Raw genomic sequence first — 22,421 nt, 5'->3', positions numbered from 1 at the left:
TGCAGTCCCCGCCTCTTCCGTTCAACGTGTGTGTGTCTCTCGCTGCGGGGCTGGTGGAGCGCGGCGCTGTGCGGAGGACAGAACGGCCCTTTGTCACCAGCGCGACGCGAACAAGAGGCGTCTTGCTACGGCTTCGCGGCGGCTCTGCGTGTGAGTAACCTGTCCGGAAAAGGCGCTTAATAAGAGCCGCAAGTGGGAAGCGTGCGTGCCTCGAGAGGAGGAGTGTGTAGCTGCCCGTTCGCTCGGCGATGACCCAGATACTAGTGACTAGTGAGGAAAATTCGAGTAAAAATTCAACTCGTGTGTCGATGTGGCGAGAGACGAACGCGAAGAAAAAGCAATGAGGCGGGCGCGTTGTCCACAATTTAGAGCGTAAAACAGACACGACGGATGCGGGTTCGTTCAACCGTTCGGTTATAAAATGGGGCACTGGCTGGTCTGGACTCGGAGGAGAAGCTTTTTCTCACATACCAAGTTACTTATCAGCAGCTGAGCGCTTATGTAAACAAGTACAACAAGCAAGGCACCGGCGTTGAAACTAAGTTGAGCGAAGTGGAAAAACAACAGTCGCACACACGAGCGCGCGCGCACCACAAGTTGTTGTGTAACAGGTCGCGTCCTCGTGCCACGCGCGTGCGGAGGAGGCGAACGGAACGGCTCGCGCGCTCGGACGCGGGCTTTTCGGAGGCGGGAGGCTCGAGGACACTTGACTTGTTGTTGTCACCTGTGTCGTTGTTGGTGCGGTAAACACGCGGGACGCGCACAGCGGCAGTGTGGTATCAGCAGCATTTGCACTTGGAACCCAGCAGGTAAGCGCGCAGGAAAACACTCCACTCGCGTGTGTGGTCTGCAGCGGTGGAAAACACGTTTTTTTTTTTTTTAAAGAAAATAGAAAAAGTTCCTATGTTCTGCACGGTTGTGCACTTTAAAGTGTTGTGGAACAAAGGCGACCTGTGTTTACCCGCACGGCCCATAGATGTCAGTAAAGAGCGCCGCCCGAACCGCCCCGAGTTTAGAGGCACCAGAACTGCCTGCTGTGCGGCTACATGGAGACCCACGTGGGGGTGGATAAAGCTGCAGTTGGCTGGAAATTGGAATATGAGGAACGTTACACATCAGACAGGTACCAGTTGGCGTTGCACAGGAGATTGTTGACTTTACATTTATTTATTTAGCAGACGCTTTTCTCCAAAGCGACTTCTAATGAGCTCTACGTAGTATTGTCAGCCCACGCACCTTATTCACTGCGGTGACTTACACTGCTAGATACACTACTTACACTGGGTTGCTCATCCATACATCAGTGGAACACACTCTCCCTGTCACTCAACCTGAACAGTATGTCTTTGGAGTGTGGGAGGAAACCAGAGCACCTGGAGGAAACCCATGCAAACTCCACACAGACTGAGCAGGGATCAAACCCACATCCTCTTGCACCACCCAGGTGCTGTGAGACAGCAGCACTACTTTCTGCCCTTTCTTATTGTGACTTTAAACTGTAAGATTGAACTTAATCTTAAAATATGCTAAACTACTGATGTTTAGGCCAATTTTTCTTACTGTGATGTAGTTTGAATGTTACAAGCCTTCTACTATTTTTAGTTTAATATAGCCATGTCTGAGATGTTTACAAGACCTAACCCACATCACTATTAGGATTGTGATAAATAACTTTGGAGCTTTGAACAGAATGAGTTAGACTTCTGGTCCCAATTGCATACGTAAGATGAGGAGCCAGTTTACACTCATGGAGCACTTTAGTGAGAACACCTGTTTGTTCATGCAATTATCTAATCAGCCAATCATGTGGTAGCAGTGTAATGCCTAAAATCATGCAGATCCAGGTCAGGAGCTTCAGGGAGTGTTTGCATCAAATACCAAAATAGGGGTTTAAAAAAAAAAAGTGACTTAAATGATTTTGACCCAGACATGATTGTTGGTACCAGAAGGGCTGGTTTGAGGATTTATGTAACTGCGGATCTCTTGGGATTTTCATGCACAGCAGCCTCTAGAGTTTACTCAGAATGGTGGGGAAAAACAAAAAACATCCAGTGAGGAGCAGTTCTGTGGCTGGAAATGTCTCGTTGATAAGAGAGGTCAGAGGAGAATGGCCAGACTGGTTTGAGCTGACAGAAGAGCTACAAATAACCACTCTTTACAAGTCTGGTGAGCAGAACAGCATCTCAGAATGCACAACAAGTGGAACCTTGAGACGGATGGCCTACAACAGCAGAAGAGCATGTTGGGTTCTACTCCTGTCAGCCAAGAACAGAAAGCTGAGGCTGCAGTGGGCGCAGGCCCACCAAAACTGGACAGATGAGGACTGGAAAAATGTAGCCTTGTCTGATGAATCTCGATTTTGACTGAGACTCATAGAATTTGGCTTCAACACCATGAATCCATGGACCCAGCCTGCCTTGTTTCAACAGTGTGGGCTGGTGGTGGTGGTGCAGCGGTGCAGGGCATGTTTTCTTGGCACTCTTTGGGCCCGTTAATACCAGTCAACGATTGCCCAAATGCTACAGCCTATGTGTTATTGCTGACTATGTGCATCCCTTTATGGTCACAATTTATCCATCTTCTAATGGCTACTTGCAGCATGATAATGCAGCATGTCACAAAGCAACTTGTCTCAAACTGGCTTAATGAACATGACAAAGAGTTCAGTGTTCTTCAGTGGCCTTTCCAGTCACCGTTTCTGAATCCAGTTGAACACCTTTGGGATGTGGTAGAACAGGCAGTTCGCAACATGAATGTGCAGCGCGCAAATGTGCGGAAATTGCATGATGCAATCATGTCAACATGGACCAGTTTATCAAACATCTTGTGGAATCCATGCCACGAAGAATTGAGGCTGATTTGAGAGCAAAGGGAGGCTCTACCCAGTATTAATATAGTTCCACCTAATAAAGTGCTCTGTCAGTGTATATGGTCGTGTTTTATTAAAACGTATAATATTATTGCCCTGTATGAAACTGTAGAGCGAGTTTTGTACCAGTAGAATCCCCTTCACAGACAGCTGCCCGAAGGAGGATTTGTTTTTGCTCTTATGTGGTTCACTTTGGATCCTTGAGCAGTCGTATCTACACTGATGAGCTGTTTGCCGCACTGGACTATAGTACAAAGTCTCTCCAGTTCAAAGTCGGTTCACTGGCCAGAAACATTAACTGAGTGTCAGTGCTTATGGAGTGAATAGTGTGTGTGTGTGTGTGTGTGTGTGTGTGTGTGTGTGTGTGTGTGTGTGTGTGTGTGTGTGTAACAGATGGGCTTACAAAAAATATTGTAGCGCTGGGTGTTGTGTTGTCGGTGTTATGAATATTAGCGAAAATAAGCCAAAATGGACCTAGAAGCAGTTTGCAAAGTGTTAAATCTCTCACAAATCAGCTTAAACCTTTTTTTTTTTCTGCCCTAAATCCAGGCCCCTTGTGTAATAAAGTAATTATTCCTGGATTGCACTGGAACACAATGTGTGTCGTTAAATGAGTCTCCCAGTTTAATCGCCTGATACTTGAAGGAATTTTAAGAGTTTACATTTTGGAAAGCTTGGATTAACATGGCTCTCCTCTACAGAGGGTACGAAGAAGATGAACGTTGGCGTGGCCCACAGTGAGGTGAATCCCAACACCCGAGTGATGAACAGTCGGGGAATATGGCTGACATACGCACTGGGCGTTGGCCTCCTTCACATTGTCCTGCTGAGCATCCCTTTCTTCAGTGTCCCTGTCGTGTGGACCCTGACTAACGTCATACACAATCTGGTGAGGGTGACGGCCAAAAACAACCGCTGTTTTTTTGGGGTTCAGTGTGAGAACCTTGCTAATGCTTTATTTAATTTATTTTTATGCAGACAGCTGCTCAGTTTTTGGGATTTCCAAAAAGGAACATAAGTGTTTCTATGATGAATCTATAGTAACAGCATTAACATACACATTACATTTTATTCCCCCCGTCCCCCCGACTACTGTTTTCCTTATTAATTTTTCTCCATTCTTGGGTGCTGTTGGGTATTTGTTACACTTTGTTTTTCATCACCAACAAGGACTTCCTCTGTCTGTATCGTACTTCCAGGGGATGTACGTGTTCCTGCATGCGGTGAAAGGAACCCCCTTTGAGACTCCAGACCAAGGCAAAGCACGGCTCCTCACTCACTGGGAACAGCTGGACTATGGAGTGCAGTTCACATCTTCCAGAAAGTTCTTCACAATCTCACCAATCATTCTGTAAGGATCTCCTCAAAGAGAGCACTCTGTGGGAAAGTTTGCCATCGATGCTCTGACAGACTACTGTATTTTGCAGATTTTATGATGTGCGATGAATGAATTTCAGTGTCCTGAACTTCAAATGCATATTTACATTTATTCATTTATCTGACACTTCTCTCTAAAGTGACTTACAATGTTAATCCAGCTACAATTATTTACTCATTTGGGTCATTCTACTGGAGCCATTAAAGCAGAATCCCTTGCTCAACGGTAATACAGCCGGAGGTGAAATTTGAACTTGTGAACTTTTGAGTCCAAAGGCAGTAGTTCTCACCACTAGGCTACCAGCTGACCCTGTGTAACCTATATGTAATAACATGATGCTGCCAATATTACAGAATCTGCTCTAGTGATCCTTAAATGTCAGTTTTGAAATCTGTGGACTGATTAACAAAAAAGGTCTGAATGAATAATTTGATTGGCCTTTTTGAATTTAAATGAACATTTTTACTTTTCTTTTTTTCCTCAGGTATTTCCTGGCAAGCTTCTACACCAAGTACGACACAACGCACTTTGTGATAAACACTGTGTCTCTGCTGAGCGTGCTCATCCCCAAACTGCCCCAGCTCCACGGGGTGCGCATCCTTGGAATCAACAAGTATTAAAAGAGCTGTACCTGACGAAGAGGAGCAGTTCGATGGTGAATTCCAGCGCCAGCTGTCACTTTCTACGTGGCCAGATTAGTGTGTAATCTGCTGTACCTTGTACCCCACGAGTGTGTACTAAGCAGTTGTGTGCAGGTGGAGTAATTGACACGTTAATTGTTTAGATGCATCTGGAGAAACCAGGCAGGGAAGTTCAAAAGGTGAATAGTGTGTGCATTACTAACCAATCTATTTAATTTTAGTTTTCGTCACGGAGCTGGGCAGGCCCAGGTCTTAAATTTGTTGTTTATTGTTGATTTTTACTTTTTTTTTTTACCTTTGTCACATGATCCCCGTTGCACAGACTCTCATGCTGTGCGGTGTCATCTTTTTTCGAATTTGTCTTCAGAAAACAATCATTCATAAAATGTATTTTTGCAGATAATTAACTTTTAACAGGATGAACCTTTGAATCAAAGTGATGCACTTTCACTGTTCAGTGGGTGTCAATTTATTCAGCGTTGGTGAAAAACATGGAAGAATGATAGACATTTTGCATGGTTTCTTTGGTGACCTGAGAATAAAGTTTTGTTAGCATTTTGTCAGTCTGTATGTAGCAGTGCACATGGTAAGTCTTGATTCTTCAAACAAAAAAAAATTAGATTAACAAGGCTTTTGTGTTGTAACTTCAGAAGGTGTCTTAAGTTTACAGTATGTTCATGTATTTATATTCATGTAGCTGTAATGTGTTGGATATTTTGTGGATTCTCTTGAGTACTTTTGGCAGGGCAGTTTGCCTCTTAAATCTTCTGTTTGTCCATGGTAGCGTTGGTGCTTTTGTAGAGCCCAGGTGCCTAACAATAAAAAAAAAAAAAAAAAAAATCATCTCTATCCTTTAAATGATTGCTTTATTTTATTTAAAGTCCATGCTTACAGTTGTCCATATAACAACTCGCTACATGTCAATGGTTACAGATAAAGCTGCTAACTGACTCGCAGCACTTCAAGAATCTGAGTTTTATGTTGGACTGATGGCCTTATTTATGAGAGGAAATGGCAAGTGGCAAAACAATATGGATACAACAGAATCGTGGGGTTTTTGATAGAACTTGAGCATCTGGACAAAGCCCAGGGTACGAACATGGGGAGGATTCAAACCCGCAACCCTGGAGCTTGTTGAAGTGATAACTGGTGCTGAATTTCATTGCAGCTATGGGACTGTCAAAGTCATATTCACTCACCTTTCACATGGCAAAACTTTGTGCTCTGCTGCATTTTCTACCCATTTTCTGTGTATGAATGAGAACAACGTTTCTGGAGATTGTCTTGAAGGTCCATCGCAGTTTCATAATGTCCGCTTCGCAAATACCATGGTAATCATGGGTAATGTACACAGCCTGATGTGTAACATTCCCAACAATATGATGGTTTTAACCTTTTCCAAAATGCTTTTGTTTTGTGACACCCCCAAAATAATATGCACTAAACTTTCTGCAAACAAAGATTAACATCAATTCATACAGCAGGGTATCGGTTCAGAAAAAGCACTTTGACAAAGAGAGGGAGTGAACCCATGACATAACATCTCGAGTCTTTCTGGAAGAAAATGAAATGTATTATTAAACATTTATTAGGAAACAAAATTGAAGCGGCGCCTACAAGTGTTCCACATCCAAGCGCGCAACCGGAACTCTCTGCGTAGCACCGTTTCCGCACGGTGGGGTTTAGGCGCCGAACCGGAAGTCTTCTCGTGTCTCTCCGTTAGCGGCCGCGACGGCGGGCTGAGCGCGCGAAGTGTAGTATAATGAGGTCGGAGGAGATGAGTGTTGATGAGAGATCGCTGCGCAACGTCGAGCCCCCGACCAGGCTGAAGTGAAGAAGACGACACCGCCGGCGATGATCATGATGATGATGATGTTTGCGGTGCGCGCCGCACCGAGACCGAAACCCGCGGGGCTGAGCGCCGCAGAGCTGCTGCTGCTGCGAAGAAGGACCCTGAGCCAACTGGTCCTGGGCGTGGAGACGAGCTGCGACGACACCGGCGCCGCTGTCCTCGACCACAGGGGCCGCATCCTCGGCCAGTCTCTGTGCTCCCAGAAGGAAGTGCACTTACGGTAGGAACCGCGGCGCGCTGACTAAGCGAGGCCGAGGAGGAGGAGGCCCGGCGGGGGGCGGGGTCCCTGGCGGGGTCCCTGGCGGGGTCCTTCCCTCCCTTGTCCTTCTCCTCACCGTGCCTTTCCTTGTTCCTCCCCGCAGGAGCGGGGGGATCGTTCCCGTGGTGGCGCAGCGGCTCCACCGGGAGAACGTGGAGCGGGTGGTCCGGGACGCCCTGAGCCAGAGCGGCGCGCGGCCCCGCCAGCTGTCGGCCGTGGCGGCCTCCGTGAAGCCGGGCCTCGCCCTGAGCCTCGCCGTTGGCCTGGAGTACAGCCTCGCCTTCGCCCGGCGACACGCCAGGCCCTTCATCCCCATCCACCACATGGAAGCGCACGCCCTGACGGTGCGACTGACGCGGCCGGTCCCCTTCCCTTTCCTCGTTCTCCTCGTCTCCGGGGGCCACGGCCTCCTGGCGCTGGCCAGGGGCGTCGACGACTTCCTTCTGCTGGGCCGAACGCTGGACGAAGCTCCCGGAGACACCTTAGACAAGGTGCGCGGCGGCACGGCGGGCGTCGCCGGTTCTCCGCGGCTTCGAATCCGCCCGCGTCGACGCGTCCTCCGCGTGTTCGCGTGGCTTTCCGTGCGCAAAGCGGTGCTTCGGGTGGATTGGCGACTCTTCCGCGTGCGTGTTTGCCGTGCGGACGGGAAAACGCTTGTAGGCAGTTTACTGCATCGCAACGCCGTCGGTGACTTTGGATAAAGATGGGAATTAAATGCGAGTCAATAGTCTCCGTGCGTCGCTCTGGAGAAGCGTTATCGTCTGCCGAATGAGTGCGAATAATGAACCGTAAAACGTGATGCACGTTTGTCACCTGGCAGGTGGCAAGACGTTTGTCCCTCGCGAAGCACCCCGAGTGTTCCTCGTTCAGTGGCGGACAGGCCATCGAGCACCTGGCTAAAGGGGGCAGCAGGTCAAAGTTCCCCTTCAAGCCGCCCATGGGGCAGCACCTCGACTGCAACTTCTCCTTCGCCGGCCTCCGGAACCAGGTGACGAAGGCCATAGAGAAAGCCGAGCAGGAAGAAGGTACCGGCGTGTTTGTCGCGGGCAAAAAGTCCTCCTCCGGGATAAAAGCGAACCGCAACTGAGCGGCGGCCCGGTTTGTTTGACAGGTGTGCGGCCGGGCGAGATGCTCCCCTGCGTCCGTGACGTTGCTGCGGCTACGCAACACGTCGTGGCGGCCCACCTGGCTAAGCGCACGCATCGCGCCGTCCTCTTCTGCAAAGCCGGTGGACTCCTGCCGGAGGACAGCCCCGCTCTGGTCAGTGAGAGACTCGCACCGAGCGTCAGTCCCTCGGTGGACCCTTTTTGCCAGCGTGACAGACGGTTTTTGCTATATTGTGCTGGAGTTATGTACCTTGTTAACTACAGTAATATGGGGTCTGCTGATACGTGAGTGCAAAGTTCTTGATCATAAGTGCAATTCCTTAACCACTATTTGCTTCTCTTAACCACAAATAGTGTGATTTTTTTCATTTGATTGTAGTTGTGTGAAATGCTCTCTGTGCACTGGTTTCTCATCGTATATTTACATGAATTAATTTCTCTGGTCCTTTTCTCCAAAGCAGTTTACAGTGTTGGGCTCCTTACACCGATTTCTCTTTTTGTACAGCTGGGTCATTTTTACTCTTATCAGTTCAGGGTAAGGACCTTGATCAAAAGAACCACCTCAAGAGGTGCGATTTGAACCTGGGATCTTCACCCGCAGAGGCAGTAGCTCTAACCACTTTGCTACCTGCTGTTCAACTCATGAATATCACCGCTCCGGAAGTGCACTTGCGATTCAATTTGTTTGTTAGTCGAATTCACTTTAACCACTAAATCCCAGTCAATAAAAGAGTAATAATACTGACATCCCTCGATTTATTTGTGGTTAGGCTCCGTAAAAATCTTGTGATAAAGCTACAATAAGTTAAAAAATTCAGTAAAGCTTAATATCTTTATCTTGAAACAACACTGAAATTAAAACTAATTTAATATTACTGAAAACATAAATTCCACCACCTCCTAATACATCCTGACAGTTGCCAGATTGAACCAATAAACGTTTGCAATGTTCATCAGCTTCTGGCCACTTTCAGCTTTTTTTTTCTATCTGTGCATTCAGAAGGCTAATAAAGACATACTTTGGTTCTTTCTACAGGTTACATGGATAAAGCGCTTCTATGTGCATTTTTAATTTTTTTTTTTTATTTTAAGAAAAAATTAATAGATTTGAGCTTGTTACTTGTCACTAATACTCTGATACCAGACACAAGCTGTAAACACTGTGCTGGAGAGTTTATTAAGGTGACCCCACACTTCATGTCTGATTGGGTGTGCCGCACTGCCATGTGAACTCGGAGGTAAACGCGGAAAGACTGTGTTTTCTCTACAGCACGAGACATTTCGACAATAGAAAAGCAGAGGAAATGCAAAAAAGTATAAATTATCAAATAGTTATTAATTGCTATATGTTATTAACTAAAGGTTGGATCTTTTTAAATTTATAACTGAAATGTTTGCGACATGAGCGGCCGGTGCGTATACAGTGAATGCCTCGGCTAAAGAAAAGGGCCTTTTCCTTCACAGGTGGTATCAGGAGGAGTGGCCAGCAATCAGTACATCAGGAAGATCTTAAAAATCATAACAGATGCCACTGGTTTGTTGCTGCTCTGTCCACCATCAGAGCTCTGCACTGACAATGGAGTCATGATCGCATGGTGAGCGAGTATGACATCCATCCAGCTCAACCTGATGTGGCAAGTGGAGGAAAAAGAAAATCACCTGCATGTTTCTTTTTTAGGAATGGCATTGAAAGGCTGAGGGAGGGGAAAGGAATTATGAAGCACACCGATCATGTCGTCTACGAGCCAAAGTAAGTCACAAAGCGGCATTAACAGTGAGCCTCTTTAACGGGCTTCGTCTGTCAGCAACAGTAGAGTTCAGTTAAATGACTGCGTTTGAGGAGTGTCCAGTGTAAACATTTACAGTGCTGCAGTGTTACATGACTGTGTTTCTGTGTTGCAGGGCTCCTTTTGGCATCGATATTACAAGACAGGTGAAGGAGGCAGCAATCAAGCTTCCACGGATAAAGCTGGCTATAAGTGATTGATTTGAAATGTTATGCTTGTTTTTTCTTTGTTTTTAATGTATAGAATTTTCCATCAGTATTGAATGCAAAATATCAAAATGGTTTGAATGTACGGTACGGAACAAATGAAATTAAATTCATATTTTTAAAAAATGCACAGCTGGACTATTATAAATTTAATTTATATGTATTCATTTTTTTCAAAGCAGCTTACAATGTTAAACTACTAATACTTACTTCCTAGTTATACTTATGGACCTTGCTCAGGGGTACTGCAGCTGGAGGTGGGGTTTGACTCTGCAACCTTTGGGTCCAAAGGCAGCAGCTCTAACCACTGCTTCCAGCTGCCCCCTATATAAAATGTTTGTTTATCAAAACTTATTATTCATAAAGACAGAATGTCAGATGATTGGAATACATTTTTAACATTCAGGAGCCTAGTTGGGTTCGGTTTAGTTCCTGAGTCTGGTCTCTGCAGGCATCATCTCCAGATTGCTTCATCCTTGCCGGGTGTCCAGTGTCAGCAGCCCAAGTGTGGGGGGGCCCTCGATGGGACTTGCCCTCCCAGCCTCACGGGGGCCGACTTGGACCGCAGGCCTCGGGTCCCAAGACGCTTTACAGGCTGAGCAGACTTTGTTGTGCTTGGCCCGCCTGCTGTGGAACAGCAAAAAAAAGATGCTAACCTTGCATTTTAGATTTGTTCCAAGGGACACGCTGCTGTTTATGAGTATATTCTTAATTATATTACATTGTTTGTTTTATATGCATCAGGTCAGTACCTTTGTGCTGAAGTACAGCTGCGCCCCCATTGATTTCTAAGCTGTAATAATAAAAAAAAGTGTGAAATATCGCGGTAGAAACTCGGCACCTCTCCCAAAGCCTGTACGCTGAGTACCTTTGTGAGGGAAGCCCAACAGATTTCTGTCTCTTGAACTCAGCCATGAAGACTTTTGATATCCTGCTATCTTCACTGAGGTGTTCCACTAAGAGGTCGTAGGTTACCGGAGCGTTCCGGCATTCCACCAGCAGGAGGCGCTGTGCGTGGCGATTGAAGGACAGGTAGCCGAGAACGCAGGCACAAGCTGTTCGTGTCTGTGAGGTAAACGAGAAACCGTCTGGATGGTTGGTGATTCCTTTTCGATGTTTTACTCCTTCTGCTGGAAGGTATTCGGAGCCAGTGAACCGCATGAGAGCATCATCACCTCCTCGACGTCTGAGTACAGGTGAGAACACAGCTGCTCGACCGCCCCCATGGTGACGATGGCGTCAGGTATTCCAGGCCGTGTGTGAGCCAGACTGGTGAGAAGCTGAGCTACAGAAGGAAGAGTTGTGCCTGAGCAGCGTAAGAGGCGACCATAACGCTTAATTTGTGTATTCATTTAATTGTCCTTTTCATCCTCAGTGTTATTTATTTATTCATGTAGTTGATGCGTCCTCCGAATTCGCTTGAAGTATCAAGTTGCTTTCAGTGATTCACACATTTATCCAGTAGGGTAATTTTTACTGTATCAGTTCAGGGTAGGTGCAGAGGGGGATTCTGATATTAAGATGGTGCACCGATATGATGTAACACTTTTGCTTTCAGCGGGTTGTGTTTGGGTTGCTTGATCTTTACCTGTGAGGGTCACGGTTCCAGGGCTTCTGGAACAGAGCAGCTCCACAAGGACGGTCACTCCTCTCGCTGATAAAGTCACGTGGTCTGTGCCTGTGATCACTTTAGCAAGGATCACCGTCTGAAAGACAGCGAGCATCTGCTGAGTGTCACCGCTTTCAAACATATTAGCGCACGGTCAACGTTTGTGCTGTTTGTTCTGTGCCTTGTAGGGAAGGTAGGTATATGGTGGATAGGCAGACAGATACCGTATCAGTTCGTAAGGAAGTTGAATACTTTGATTATTAAGTCACATTTACTCAAAGCTAGTATACATTTTTTCTGCTGAGAAGCGTGTTGAGGTGACATTGGCTTGTACCTGAAATGCAGCTTTTGCTCTCTCAACCTCCCGTGATGACTGCAGGAATGGCTCGTACACTTCCATGGATAGACCTCCGGCTTGCAACATCATCAGCTGCTGAGCTGTGTTGTTGTACGCAAACACAGAAAGAGCGTGTCCTGCTTCCAAGCACATGTCCTACAAGAAAGGTGCATCAAACAACAGGAAGAAGAAATAGAGAAAAAGCTGCTTTAACAGATTGAGGTGGAGGCATCTGACATTTTGGAGTTTTGCATCATCATTTTGTTGGTCATCCCAGTGCTGTAGAGTTCACTCATTGCTCTAGGGAACTTGGTACGTTAACTGCACCGACTAAGGTATTGGAGTTGTCCTCTGTACCTGGTCTTCTGTTCGCTGGAGCTCCAGGAGAGCTGTGTAGGTGAAATCTCCTTGATTCCAGAGCATTGCCTGAAGCTTTGGGTTTCCCAGTGTAATGCAGGCCAGCGTTTGAGCGACCTGGACCTGCTTGGGAAGCAGTTGAAACAGCTCAGCAGTGTCACCAGCATCGCTTCCTCCACCCTGCCGCTGCCCATGAACGCATGTCCAACATGAGGAACTTTGGCACATACACACAAGTTGGCCAGGGTTGTTGTGGGGTTACCTTAACCTGCAGAGACTCATGGTGCTTGAACAGGTGCACCAGAATAGGGATAGCGTTCTCCTCTGCAACCATCGTCTGACTCTTTCGGTTGCTGGTGTGGCCAACACCTGAGGACAGCGGTGGCAACGGAGTCATTGAACAGGAAGGCTGTGTATGAGTCTAGTTATTATGGATGTCAGTTGTGCTTATGGAGGCCTTGTCTCTCGGGAAACATTAAATGTCCATGACTAGAAGACACGCACCAGTACACAGGGTGCCAAGGGCACCGATGACACTCAGGAGGGTCTTCTCGGTAGTACGGGACCCGCGGAGCAGACGTACCAGCGGAGGCACCACCTCCTCTTGGCAAAGGCCATCTTGGTGGCTCCTGTTCTCCCGACTCAAGGCCATCGCTGCTTGGCAACCTCCAGGGTAACGGAGTAACGCTGTTTACCGCACTACCTTACAGCACAAAGTTCCAAAAAACTTTCGAGTGACACCGATTTACACACTGACTAGACAGAGTACTCCACCTGACCAACATGTTCCACACACACATCGGAGATGCCAGGCTACAGGGAGCGCCAATAGCAGCACGTGGCGGGCCTGACTAAAATCCCAGCCCTGCCGCAGGAGGGAAAACAAAGCTGACAGGTGCCAGGTCGTATCTCTTGCAAGACGGGGGAAGGTATGTGTGTGGAATCCCAAAGGGGGCCCTCATTCCAGACTGCATGCCTTCCTCTAATGAATCGAGCAGACTGGCGCAGTCACTGGGCAGGAAACACTGGCTGCTGGGTCTCTGGCCCCTCACCCACCCCACCCATCCCAAGTGCACTGTAATCACAGTGGCAGGTGGCTTTTCCGTACGGTAGTAAATCAAGTCCCAGCTCAGCTCAGCAGTGGCTGTCAAGCTCCGGCTGGACAGCAAAGATTTTGTAACCTTGGAAGGTGCTTGTTGGCCCTTGGGGAGGTCCTGGGTGTCCGCGCTTTGCCAAACGCGGGATGCATCTCTGCAAATGCTTAGGTCCGTCTCGGACGTGTTTGGAATGCTAACGGGTTAGGAACGGAGGCCACGTCGCTCTCGTACCGAATTCTTACCGACATATTGCATCCTGTCTGACTGGGCGAGGAGGAGGTCAAGGATGAAGTGGTAGCCCATCAGCTCTGCCATCAGCTTCTGCTGCTTTGGAGTCTGTCCGGCCAATGCCCAAAGGGACGCAGCCCCCTGTTCCCTCACTTCGAGCTGGAACACCTGCCGAAGCAGCACCACCGAAAGGAATGCGGTGTTGCTCCGATACACCCCTACCTTTTTCCAGCCAGACACACATGCTGCCTTGCTGTTATGTTGTAGCACATCATTCCTTTCAAGCTGGATTCCATTTCACTGGCCAAATAAAGAATTTTAAAAAAATCTCAAATCTTGGATACCTCAAAGATGAGGATATTCTAGAATAACAAGGATTTTTTTTGTTCTTACCAGTGCATTGTGGGATATTATTCAAGAGAAACAAATGCCTGCAGTTGGTTGACTTGAAGGTGTTTCAATGATTTTTAATGATTCTTGGAAGTCTGGCCAACTTCAGCTAAGTTTTGAGCCATCAAGTTCTACGCGTTTTCGATACCTTTAGGAGCCGAAGCAGTTGGTCGGCGGCAGACAGCTTTCGAAAGCGGTCCTGATTGGTGGCGTTGTCTTCAACAAGAGCCTCCAGGGCACTGGCAGCCTTCACCTGCGCTGTCATCTTCCTGCTCCGTAGGATCTCCACTAGGACCCCGGTTGCACCTGCTGCGCAGATCGCATCCTGGTTCCCAGCGTGGCCACGAGCCAGCACTGCTAGCGCAGCGCAGGACTCCTCCTGAAGCACCTCTGCAGCACGTAAACAGTCGTAGGAGGTAGAGGTGGAGGTTAAGATTGAGGAATATGGGTTATGCAACCCTACCCCCCATAAGCGGAGACACCGCTGTTACTGTCCTCCGGAGAAGGCAAACCTGAGGGCATGGTCAGGAGCTTCACGAGTGGCAGGATGCCTTTTTCTTCAGCTACCGTGGTTTGATTGTCCACCCTGCCCAGACACAGGACCCGAATGCAGCAAACCACATTCACCAGTACATCGTGCACATCGGAGCCCAGGAGCAGGATCAAGGGGGCCACCCCACCCTGTCAGTGACATGATGTGTGATTTGCTGTTACTGGGAGGCTTGGCTGAGAAAACCCAAAGAGTTGGTCAGAAGGACATCTTTAATCATTTGGACCACAAACTGGTTCCCGGTGCTGTGCTTCGGCTCACCAGTTGGGCGATGAGGACCTGACCGTGCTCGCTGTGTGCTGCCAAGTCTCCCAGGACGACTGCACAACGAGACTGGAGCTCCGGCAGATCACTGCCCAGAAGGTCCACCAGTAGAGCTGCTGCTCCATTTTGCATCAGTGCCTCACGCACCACAGTCCTCTCCGACATGTGGCACAACACTGCCAGTACCATGCACTGCAGTTCTGGTTGTGCGCTGCCCAGGAGCTCCAGCAGAGCTGGGATCCCATCTACAACAGATGGAGAACACCATGACAGCATCCCACACTTTGGTTCCCCAAAAGGAACCAGAGATGAAGCTCAACACACTGAGCTGACTGAAGAGTGTTTATACCACATGTGAACCATGAAATACCTGCATCCATGAGATCTTTCCAGAAGGAATCAACAGTCAGACTGAGGACTTCGAGGCACCTGATGCTCATCTCCACTCTCTGTTGGTCTTTGCTCCTCAGCATTTCTGCTGGCATTCAAGAATCACCTTCATCAAAGAGTCTCTCTTGTTTTTTTGGTTAGAGAAAATAATTGTATACCATCCGCTTCATGTTGCCACATTAGAAGAAAGGGAACATCAGGCATGGAAACTTTGGTTAATCTCTGATAAACACCTTTGCGGGAAGCAAACCAAAGACCACATGGATCCTCAGCTCACCATCTAGAATTCAAAGCGCTTAACATGAAAATGCTGCGGTGGTCAAAGACTGCAGCACCGTGCCACGTACCAATCAGAAGTCTCCACACTGGAAGTTCATCGAGGTTCAGTTGTAGGAAATGCCTCAGGACGTGGGTGTGGAAGTAGAGCGCTGCCAGGTGGACTATGTTGTTCCCCTCGCTGTCTCTCTGCCTCCAGTCTGTGCCAATGGACAGTAGATAATCCAGAGCGTCCACTGAGCCCGAGGACGCGGCCAGAAGCAAGGGATATGTTTGGTACCTGCGATGTAGACCATGGACATTTATTGGCAGTAAGCGCTTTTTTTTTTTTTTTTTTTTTTTTAACCTCCCCATAGCCACTATTTATCCATGATGGCTTCACACTAAGTACCTGGACACTGCGCTATAGAGTACATTGCATGAAGGTTTGTGTAGTAAATCAGTTTAATTCTACTCATTTTTACAGCCATCTTTCCACAGTTGAGCACTAATGACACAGAAGTGATGAAACGAATCCATAAGAGAAAGGAAGTGGTTTCCAAGCAGTACACAAGTCGCCAGCTGACAGCTGAGGAGAGGAAAACAAAAGAATTCCCAGGCCAACTAAAGGGACAAAAAGACTCCTAAGCTTTCCTCCTTGCTGAGCTTTATGTGTATTACACCGGTCCAGCGCAGGGAGTGAATCAGACCCCCTGTGAAGACCAGTTCATTTGGTCGATGTAAAACTGGTATTGGTGAAGATAAGTCACAGTCATCAGGAGCTGATCTGGTGGATATCATTGCAGCCACCGTAATCATGTCGTAAGTGTAAAACTGTAGCCACATTTCCAGGCGACTCGGATGGTCCAGAACGGTGCCATAACGCTGCAGGAAGGAGCAGAAGGAAGAATTGCTGTACGCTTACTGTGCTGTGGTCGGTATGACCGCGAGCGCCGGGTCCTTCCTGCACAGCGCCCTGAGGCAGGGGACCTGACCGTAGTAGGCGGCGAAGTGCACGGCCATCCAGCCCCTTCGGCCCGCCTGCTTGCAGTCCGCGCGGAGCGCCAGCAGGCAGCTGAGGGCCTCCAGGGAGCCGCACTGGGCTGCGAGGTGCAGGGGTGTGAATCCTGGAAGCACCAAGGCCAACGAACAGCTCTCACCGTAGTAAGAAAAAACACAATTTTGCCCATTTGTCCCTTTCTTGACTCACCTGCAGAGTCTTTGATGCGTCCGCTAGCAGTGGTCTTGGCTGAAATGTCATTTACAGAAGCCATTAAGAAGAGCAGGTGAACATTAATTCCAGGCCGGCGGACATCAGGCCCGCAGTTTGTGTGCCGTGTGTGCCGTATGTGCGGAGGACGACTCGCCTGGACGGGTCGGTCTCTCGCTGTGCGCCTGGTTCAGGCTCAGTCCCATGGCGGCCAGCTGGCAGAGGACGTGTGCCCGGTTGTGGATGGCGGCGTGGTGCGCCAGGGAGTAGCCCTGCTCATCCGGGGCGCCCAGGAGGGACGGCGAGTTTTTGCGGCACAGGGAGTGGAAGGCGGCAGCGAGGCCCCGCTCCACTGCTGCCTTCAGCCCAAACGCCACGCTCTGACACCGCGTTGCAGCGAAAAGGAAAGTACGAATATCTCTTCTGCGGTCAAGGTGAAGTGAAGGACATAAACGAAGAGTAATGCTCATGGGAGCTTCATACTTTGCATTTTAGGGCTGCGTTGTATCCAAATGTCTTCTTGAACTGCTCGTACAGCTGGACGTCCGTCAGCGGGAGCCTCTTGGCCCGGAGGCTCCTGACGGCACCGCTCATGGCCTCCCACCACTGGGTTCCGTTGGGCTGCGGGTACAGGGCGGTGAGCTCCACGGCCATCACGTGGTAACTGCAACGGAAGCGCACGACGGGGCATGAGGACGAGGTGCCACGCGACCCCCTGACCGTACCGTACCGTACCGGTGCGTGCAAACGTGCCTTTTGCCCTGGAAGTGTCGAACCGGAACAGGGAGGTGCTCTCTGTACGGGCTGTCCTGCCGCAGAAGGTCACTTAGATGGTCTGTGGCGAAGCTCTGCAGTTCAGCACTGGCTTCCTGTGAGCAGATCCAACCCCATGTGAGCGATGAGAGAGATTCCATTTGAATTTATTAAATCCTAGTAACTTACTGCCTCTCAGCCAGTTGTCCTTAGAACACATTTATTTATCCATCTCTTTTCCGGAGCAACTTACAGCTTTACGTTACTTAAAATTATCTTCATTTATACAGCAGAGTAATTTGCACTGTGTCAGTTGAGGGTATGAACCTCGATCGAGGCCAATACAGCAGGGCTTGGGTTTCAAACCTGGCTCTTTCGAGCACAAGGCAGCAGCTCTAACCACTGCGCCACCTGCGGGCATCTTACTTGATAAACGTAGCGCTCGTAAAAGTCATCATGTCATCCCGCAGCCCGTAGTCAAGGGATGTTAACATGAACAGATGTGCTCGAAATACGTAACGTCACTGAGTATTTTTTTACGTTCAGCGATGAACTACAAAGCGCTCCGGGCCTTTCGCACCTTCATTTCTTCATCGAGTTCCTGTAAAGGAGGGGAGCCGACATCCACTTCGATTCCGCCGTGCAGATGGAAGTGTCGGTCCGCTCGGTACGGGAAGTGCTTACAAGCAAACCCGGGCGCGAGGAGCAGCGGCGGAAGCTCCTCCTCCGTCTTGAGCTTGTCGTCTGCGTGACGAGAGCAAGCGCGTCATCGCTTAGGGCGTCAGAAAGTCTTTTGTCCTTGTGGAAAACGGGCTCGTGCGACGCGGAGAAGGCGATTTTCCTCGACCCCTTTCACGAAAGTACCTTGATAAAACAAGTCAATCGCAATCTAGGAAGGAAGGCATCCCACACCCACGCAGACACACGCAGACACACGCAGACAGACACTCGCTCCCGCACTGTTGCCATCTACCTGAATAAGCGGGAAGCAAGCGCGTCACATCCGGGATCTTCTTCGTCCTCTTGAGCGCCACCAGGAGGGGCACCAGGAAGGCGACGAGGCGCAGGTACGCCAGGCCCTCGCGGGTCTCCGCTTTGCGCTCCAGACACCTCCTCAGCAGCGCCTCCTGCGGAGCCAGTCGCTGCCGCAGCCTCCGGCGGGCGCCCGGCTCCAGCCCGTCCTCGGGGATCCGCACCGCCGCGCTCAGGCCGTGGAGGCCCTCGAACAGGAAGAGGTTGGCAGACCGGCGCACCGCGGACAGGTGTGCCGTCAGCTTCAGCACGACGCCGTCCACGTGGCGGCGGAAGAGCTGCTCCTCCTCCGGGCTGCTGGGGTCGTAGGTGGGGTCGCAGCCCACGCTCTCTCTATAGATGCCTTTGTAGGACGGGTCCTCGGAAACGTCCGTTAGCCCTTCGAAGAGCGAGAGACAGCGGCACGGTAAAACCGGCTCCTGCTTTTACACCGGCCGCAAACGTCAGCATTAAGTGCTCCCGGACGAAGGGGCTTAAACCGGCAACAGGCTGTCGAATGATGTGGTATTGATGGAGAAAAGCACTTCAGAGAAACACCGAGGTAAATTTCAAAAGTGCTGATCATTCACCGGACTGATGGGGGGTGGGAGGGGTCACGCCACCGATGGACATATGAACGTGTCCTAAGTGTGATTTAACCGATGTGATCTTTTGTATGAGAAGGAGCAGCGCTCCGTACCCGTAAAGGACACTTCTTTACACCTGGGCACTAAATGAAATACTATAGTAAATGAGTGTTGCGTTCAGCGCTGTACGCAGATCAATAGAAATGTTGAACAGGTTACTTTTTGAACACTTTGTTTCGTTGCTCCCGCCGTCCCTCCGCTGTAGAGGAAAATGGCCCAAGTTTTACCATACTTACAACCTAACAAAGTGCTGCCTTGTAGCCAGAGGCCCTGGGTTCGAATCCCCCTCCTGGAGCAGTAGCCTTGAGCACGGAACCTACTTTTTCTGTTGTTCTCAGTGTCGCTTTGAAGAAAAGTCTCTGCTAAATGAATGAATGTAGCGGTTTCTTCTTTAACGATTTGTGTTCCACTCCGTCAATTGTTTTTATTTCCTTAATTTTTTAAAGTCTGGCCACTAGATGTGACAGTAATACTGTGGTGAACCGGACTGTGCGCTCCTTCCAGCATCTGGGGAGCCGAGGTGTGGTGTACAGTGTAGCGTTGTGTCGAATCCCAGCTACAGTACTCTTGAGCACGGTACTTACCCTGAATTCGCCTCGTGAAATTACTCAGCTGTATAGATGGGTAATGCTTTGGGGAAAAATGTCAGATAAATGAATAAACGTGATTTCCTAATAAATATAAACACAAGAAATATGCTGACATAATAAATATATTCAAATTCAGATAAATGAAAAAAGATGGTGTCCTAATAAACGTCACGTCCTGCGCAGGTCAGCTGCCCTTTGCGTAAAATGTCCGAAGGTCATCGGATGGAGTGACCGATTGATTAATCGATCGATCGATGGATGTGCCTTGCGGCTGCAAGGGCTGCGCAGTTCTCTCACCGGCCGCAAGAAACTCCTTGAGCGCGTCCTTGTGGGTGTGGGACGCCCCACTGGCGTCCGCCCCCACGATGGACCTCCAGAGCTCCGAGAAGCGAACGCGCTTCTCCTTGGGGAAGGCGGCTCCGTGCCACAGGGCCTTGATGCTGTAGTCCAGCTCTGTGAAGATCTGGCCCACCTTGGTGTGAACGTAGGCTGGGGTCAGCCGGCAGGAGGTGCTCTGGTCGTAGTTGGCCTCCAGGCTGATGAAGGGCACCTGGTTGAAGCAGTAGATGCCGACCGTGAGCTCCCTGACAATCTGGTGGATCACCTTGAAGTCCAGGGGCGCCCGTGGGTCGGCGGGCGTGAGAATGACCACGGTCGACCGGGGGAAGTCCCTCATCTCCTTTACGAGGCCGGGAGGTGGGTCCGCGGGCAGCCTGAGATCGTCGGCGGGCAGCAGCCAGCTGCAGCCGGTGAGGCTCAGGAGCTCCCGGACTTGGTCCGCGTTGTACTTGTTGAAGAAGGAGCCGACGTGCCTCCGCGCTGCCAGCGCAGACGCGCGCTCCTGCTCGACCTTGGGGTCCTCGCTCGTCTGCAGGCTCCCTGCCGCTCTGCCCGTAGCCAGGTGTGCCATGTGGGCCCAGGCGGTTCCTCGGCTGGCGCTCGCTTGATGTCGTTTCCTCAAAACAGCCGCGTCCGGAGCTCCGTTTAAATCTCCGCGAAGGTTTCTGAGATGTTCCCGGGAAGCGCCGTAACTGATCTCCAAACTAACCCTCGGTGTGTTTTCACCGCAGCGCTTGGCAACCAGAGACTCGCAGCGTTGCTATGCGTCCATAGCGGGCCCCGCCGCACGGGGGCGCTCCTCCCAACCCCCGCTATGTGTGCCTCCGTTCACACACACACACACACACACACACACGCACGCACGCGCGCTGCTTGGCCCAGCTAATATTTACTGTGCTTATGAAATGCAGCTTGCAGAAACGTTTCTGGGTGTTAATGTCTGTTAAATATGTATCTTTATGTTACGTCGGGTGGGGGGGGGCACACCACGTTTTAACACTTTTCCCCAAAAGTGACTTACAACTATTTACCCTTTTATACACCTCTCTAATTTTCATTGAAGCTACTGAAGGTAAATATTTTGTTCAAGGTACTTATAGCTGGAAGTGGGATTTGAACCTGCAACCTTTGGGCTGAAAGGCAGTAAATAACTACACTACCAGCTGATCCATTGTTCTCAGACAAACAGGTAAAATGCCAAAATCGCTCCAAATTTGTGAAGCACAGTAAAACAGGTGACTTTAGCAGAAGTGGAGTGTAAACAGGTAAACATTTAGGCCACAAGACGAGACCGTTGTGGTGTCCAGCGCAGGTGTTGCACAAATCAATCTATTGATAAGGTATCGGTGACAAAAACTGGACTCCCGGTTGTGGGACAAAGTGTCCCGTGACGTGTCCAGAAATGCATCCCTCTCAATATCACGGGTAATATTATTGCTTTTGGACCCAAAGGTTGCAGGTTCAATTCCCACCTCTGGCTGTAGTATCTCTTGAGGAAGGTATTTACCCTAAATTGTACCCGTAAAAAAAATTACCCAGCTGTATACATGAATAAATAATTGTAAATATCTGAATGCTGTATGTTGCTTTGGAGAAACATGTCAGTTGAGGGTAAATGAAATCTAATTCCTGGGAACTGAATTCCACTGTTACACACATGCTGCTGAGAGGTGGTAGTCGGTTTATCGGCCTCCCTGAGGTCACCGTGGGACACAAATGTTACACCAATAAATACCAGGGAGACTCGTAGTAAACAGGACACGTCTTCATCTTCCTTCTATGCCCTTCAGGGGCTCTTCCTCTGCGGGACGTCCCGTTGTGGCCGGAGCACCGTAATAAAGAGGGCCAGAAATAACCGAACGCACACACATCGCGTGGGTTCGAGACCTGGCTTTGGGTTCATCTCCCAGCTGCAGCTCACGCTGTTGCAACATCGGAGGACTTTGACTTGAGAGTCGCAGCTTCAACTGTTTGTTTAACCCTTGCTGTCCTGCCCCCCACCCCCCACGACGACGCTGCTGTGGCACAAACACGGGCGGCCAAGGCGACGCGCGAACAGGGTTCTGGGCGCGAGCAGCGCTGTGACCCGTGTGACGCCCGATCTGCGTATTTTCGGCAAAGTCTCTGATCTGCAGAGACGAGAGAAGCGGATCGAACAAAGAGCGGCTGCCGGAGCGCCCGAGCGGTCCACCGACCGTCCACTGACCTGCTGTGCCAGCAGGGGGCGCGATGGTTAGCGCTCTCACCCAGTATTCCAGGGCCTCGGGTTCGAATCCCACCTCCTGAAATTGTATCT

The 22,421-nt window shown here is 49.6% G+C and overlaps 3 protein-coding genes across 3 annotated transcripts; 2 read left to right on the top strand and 1 right to left on the bottom strand.

Annotated features, from left to right (window-relative positions):
• Window positions 1-17: 17 nt before the first annotated feature.
• On the top strand, window positions 18-5,728 carry LOC108927945 (ORM1-like protein 1). The gene is made up of 4 exons (XM_018741622.2): window positions 18-150; window positions 3,571-3,758; window positions 4,069-4,220; window positions 4,732-5,728. Exons 2-4 carry the CDS (start codon window positions 3,585-3,587, stop codon window positions 4,865-4,867), a joined length of 462 nt encoding a protein of 153 aa, XP_018597138.1. The 5' UTR covers window positions 18-150; window positions 3,571-3,584; the 3' UTR covers window positions 4,868-5,728.
• Window positions 5,729-6,574: 846 nt separating this feature from the next.
• On the top strand, window positions 6,575-10,224 carry osgepl1 (O-sialoglycoprotein endopeptidase-like 1). Its single transcript, XM_029256892.1, has 7 exons — window positions 6,575-6,960; window positions 7,103-7,490; window positions 7,820-8,024; window positions 8,111-8,259; window positions 9,570-9,700; window positions 9,784-9,855; window positions 10,008-10,224. Exons 1-7 carry the CDS (start codon window positions 6,743-6,745, stop codon window positions 10,090-10,092), a joined length of 1,248 nt encoding a protein of 415 aa, XP_029112725.1. The 5' UTR covers window positions 6,575-6,742; the 3' UTR covers window positions 10,093-10,224.
• Window positions 10,225-10,314: 90 nt separating this feature from the next.
• On the bottom strand, window positions 10,315-20,977 carry ankar (ankyrin and armadillo repeat containing). The gene is made up of 22 exons (XM_029256924.1): window positions 20,084-20,977; window positions 18,512-18,949; window positions 18,119-18,282; window positions 17,539-17,654; window positions 17,269-17,449; window positions 16,920-17,165; window positions 16,786-16,819; window positions 16,501-16,702; window positions 15,668-15,876; window positions 15,301-15,405; window positions 14,928-15,175; window positions 14,629-14,797; window positions 14,265-14,506; window positions 13,741-13,894; window positions 12,906-13,067; window positions 12,664-12,770; window positions 12,402-12,524; window positions 12,042-12,200; window positions 11,687-11,804; window positions 11,274-11,383; window positions 10,851-11,163; window positions 10,315-10,725 (listed from the first exon to the last, which is right to left on the bottom strand). Exons 1-22 carry the CDS (start codon window positions 20,694-20,696, stop codon window positions 10,592-10,594), a joined length of 4,347 nt encoding a protein of 1,448 aa, XP_029112757.1. The 5' UTR covers window positions 20,697-20,977; the 3' UTR covers window positions 10,315-10,591.
• Between the last annotated feature and the right edge of the window lie 1,444 nt (window positions 20,978-22,421).

This window comes from Scleropages formosus, chromosome 12, assembly GCF_900964775.1.
Source record: "Scleropages formosus chromosome 12, fSclFor1.1, whole genome shotgun sequence".
Classification (NCBI taxonomy): Eukaryota; Metazoa; Chordata; class Actinopteri; order Osteoglossiformes; family Osteoglossidae; genus Scleropages; species Scleropages formosus.
Note: the sequence above shows the minus strand (reverse complement) of the source record. Positions and strands in the feature narration are given on the sequence as shown.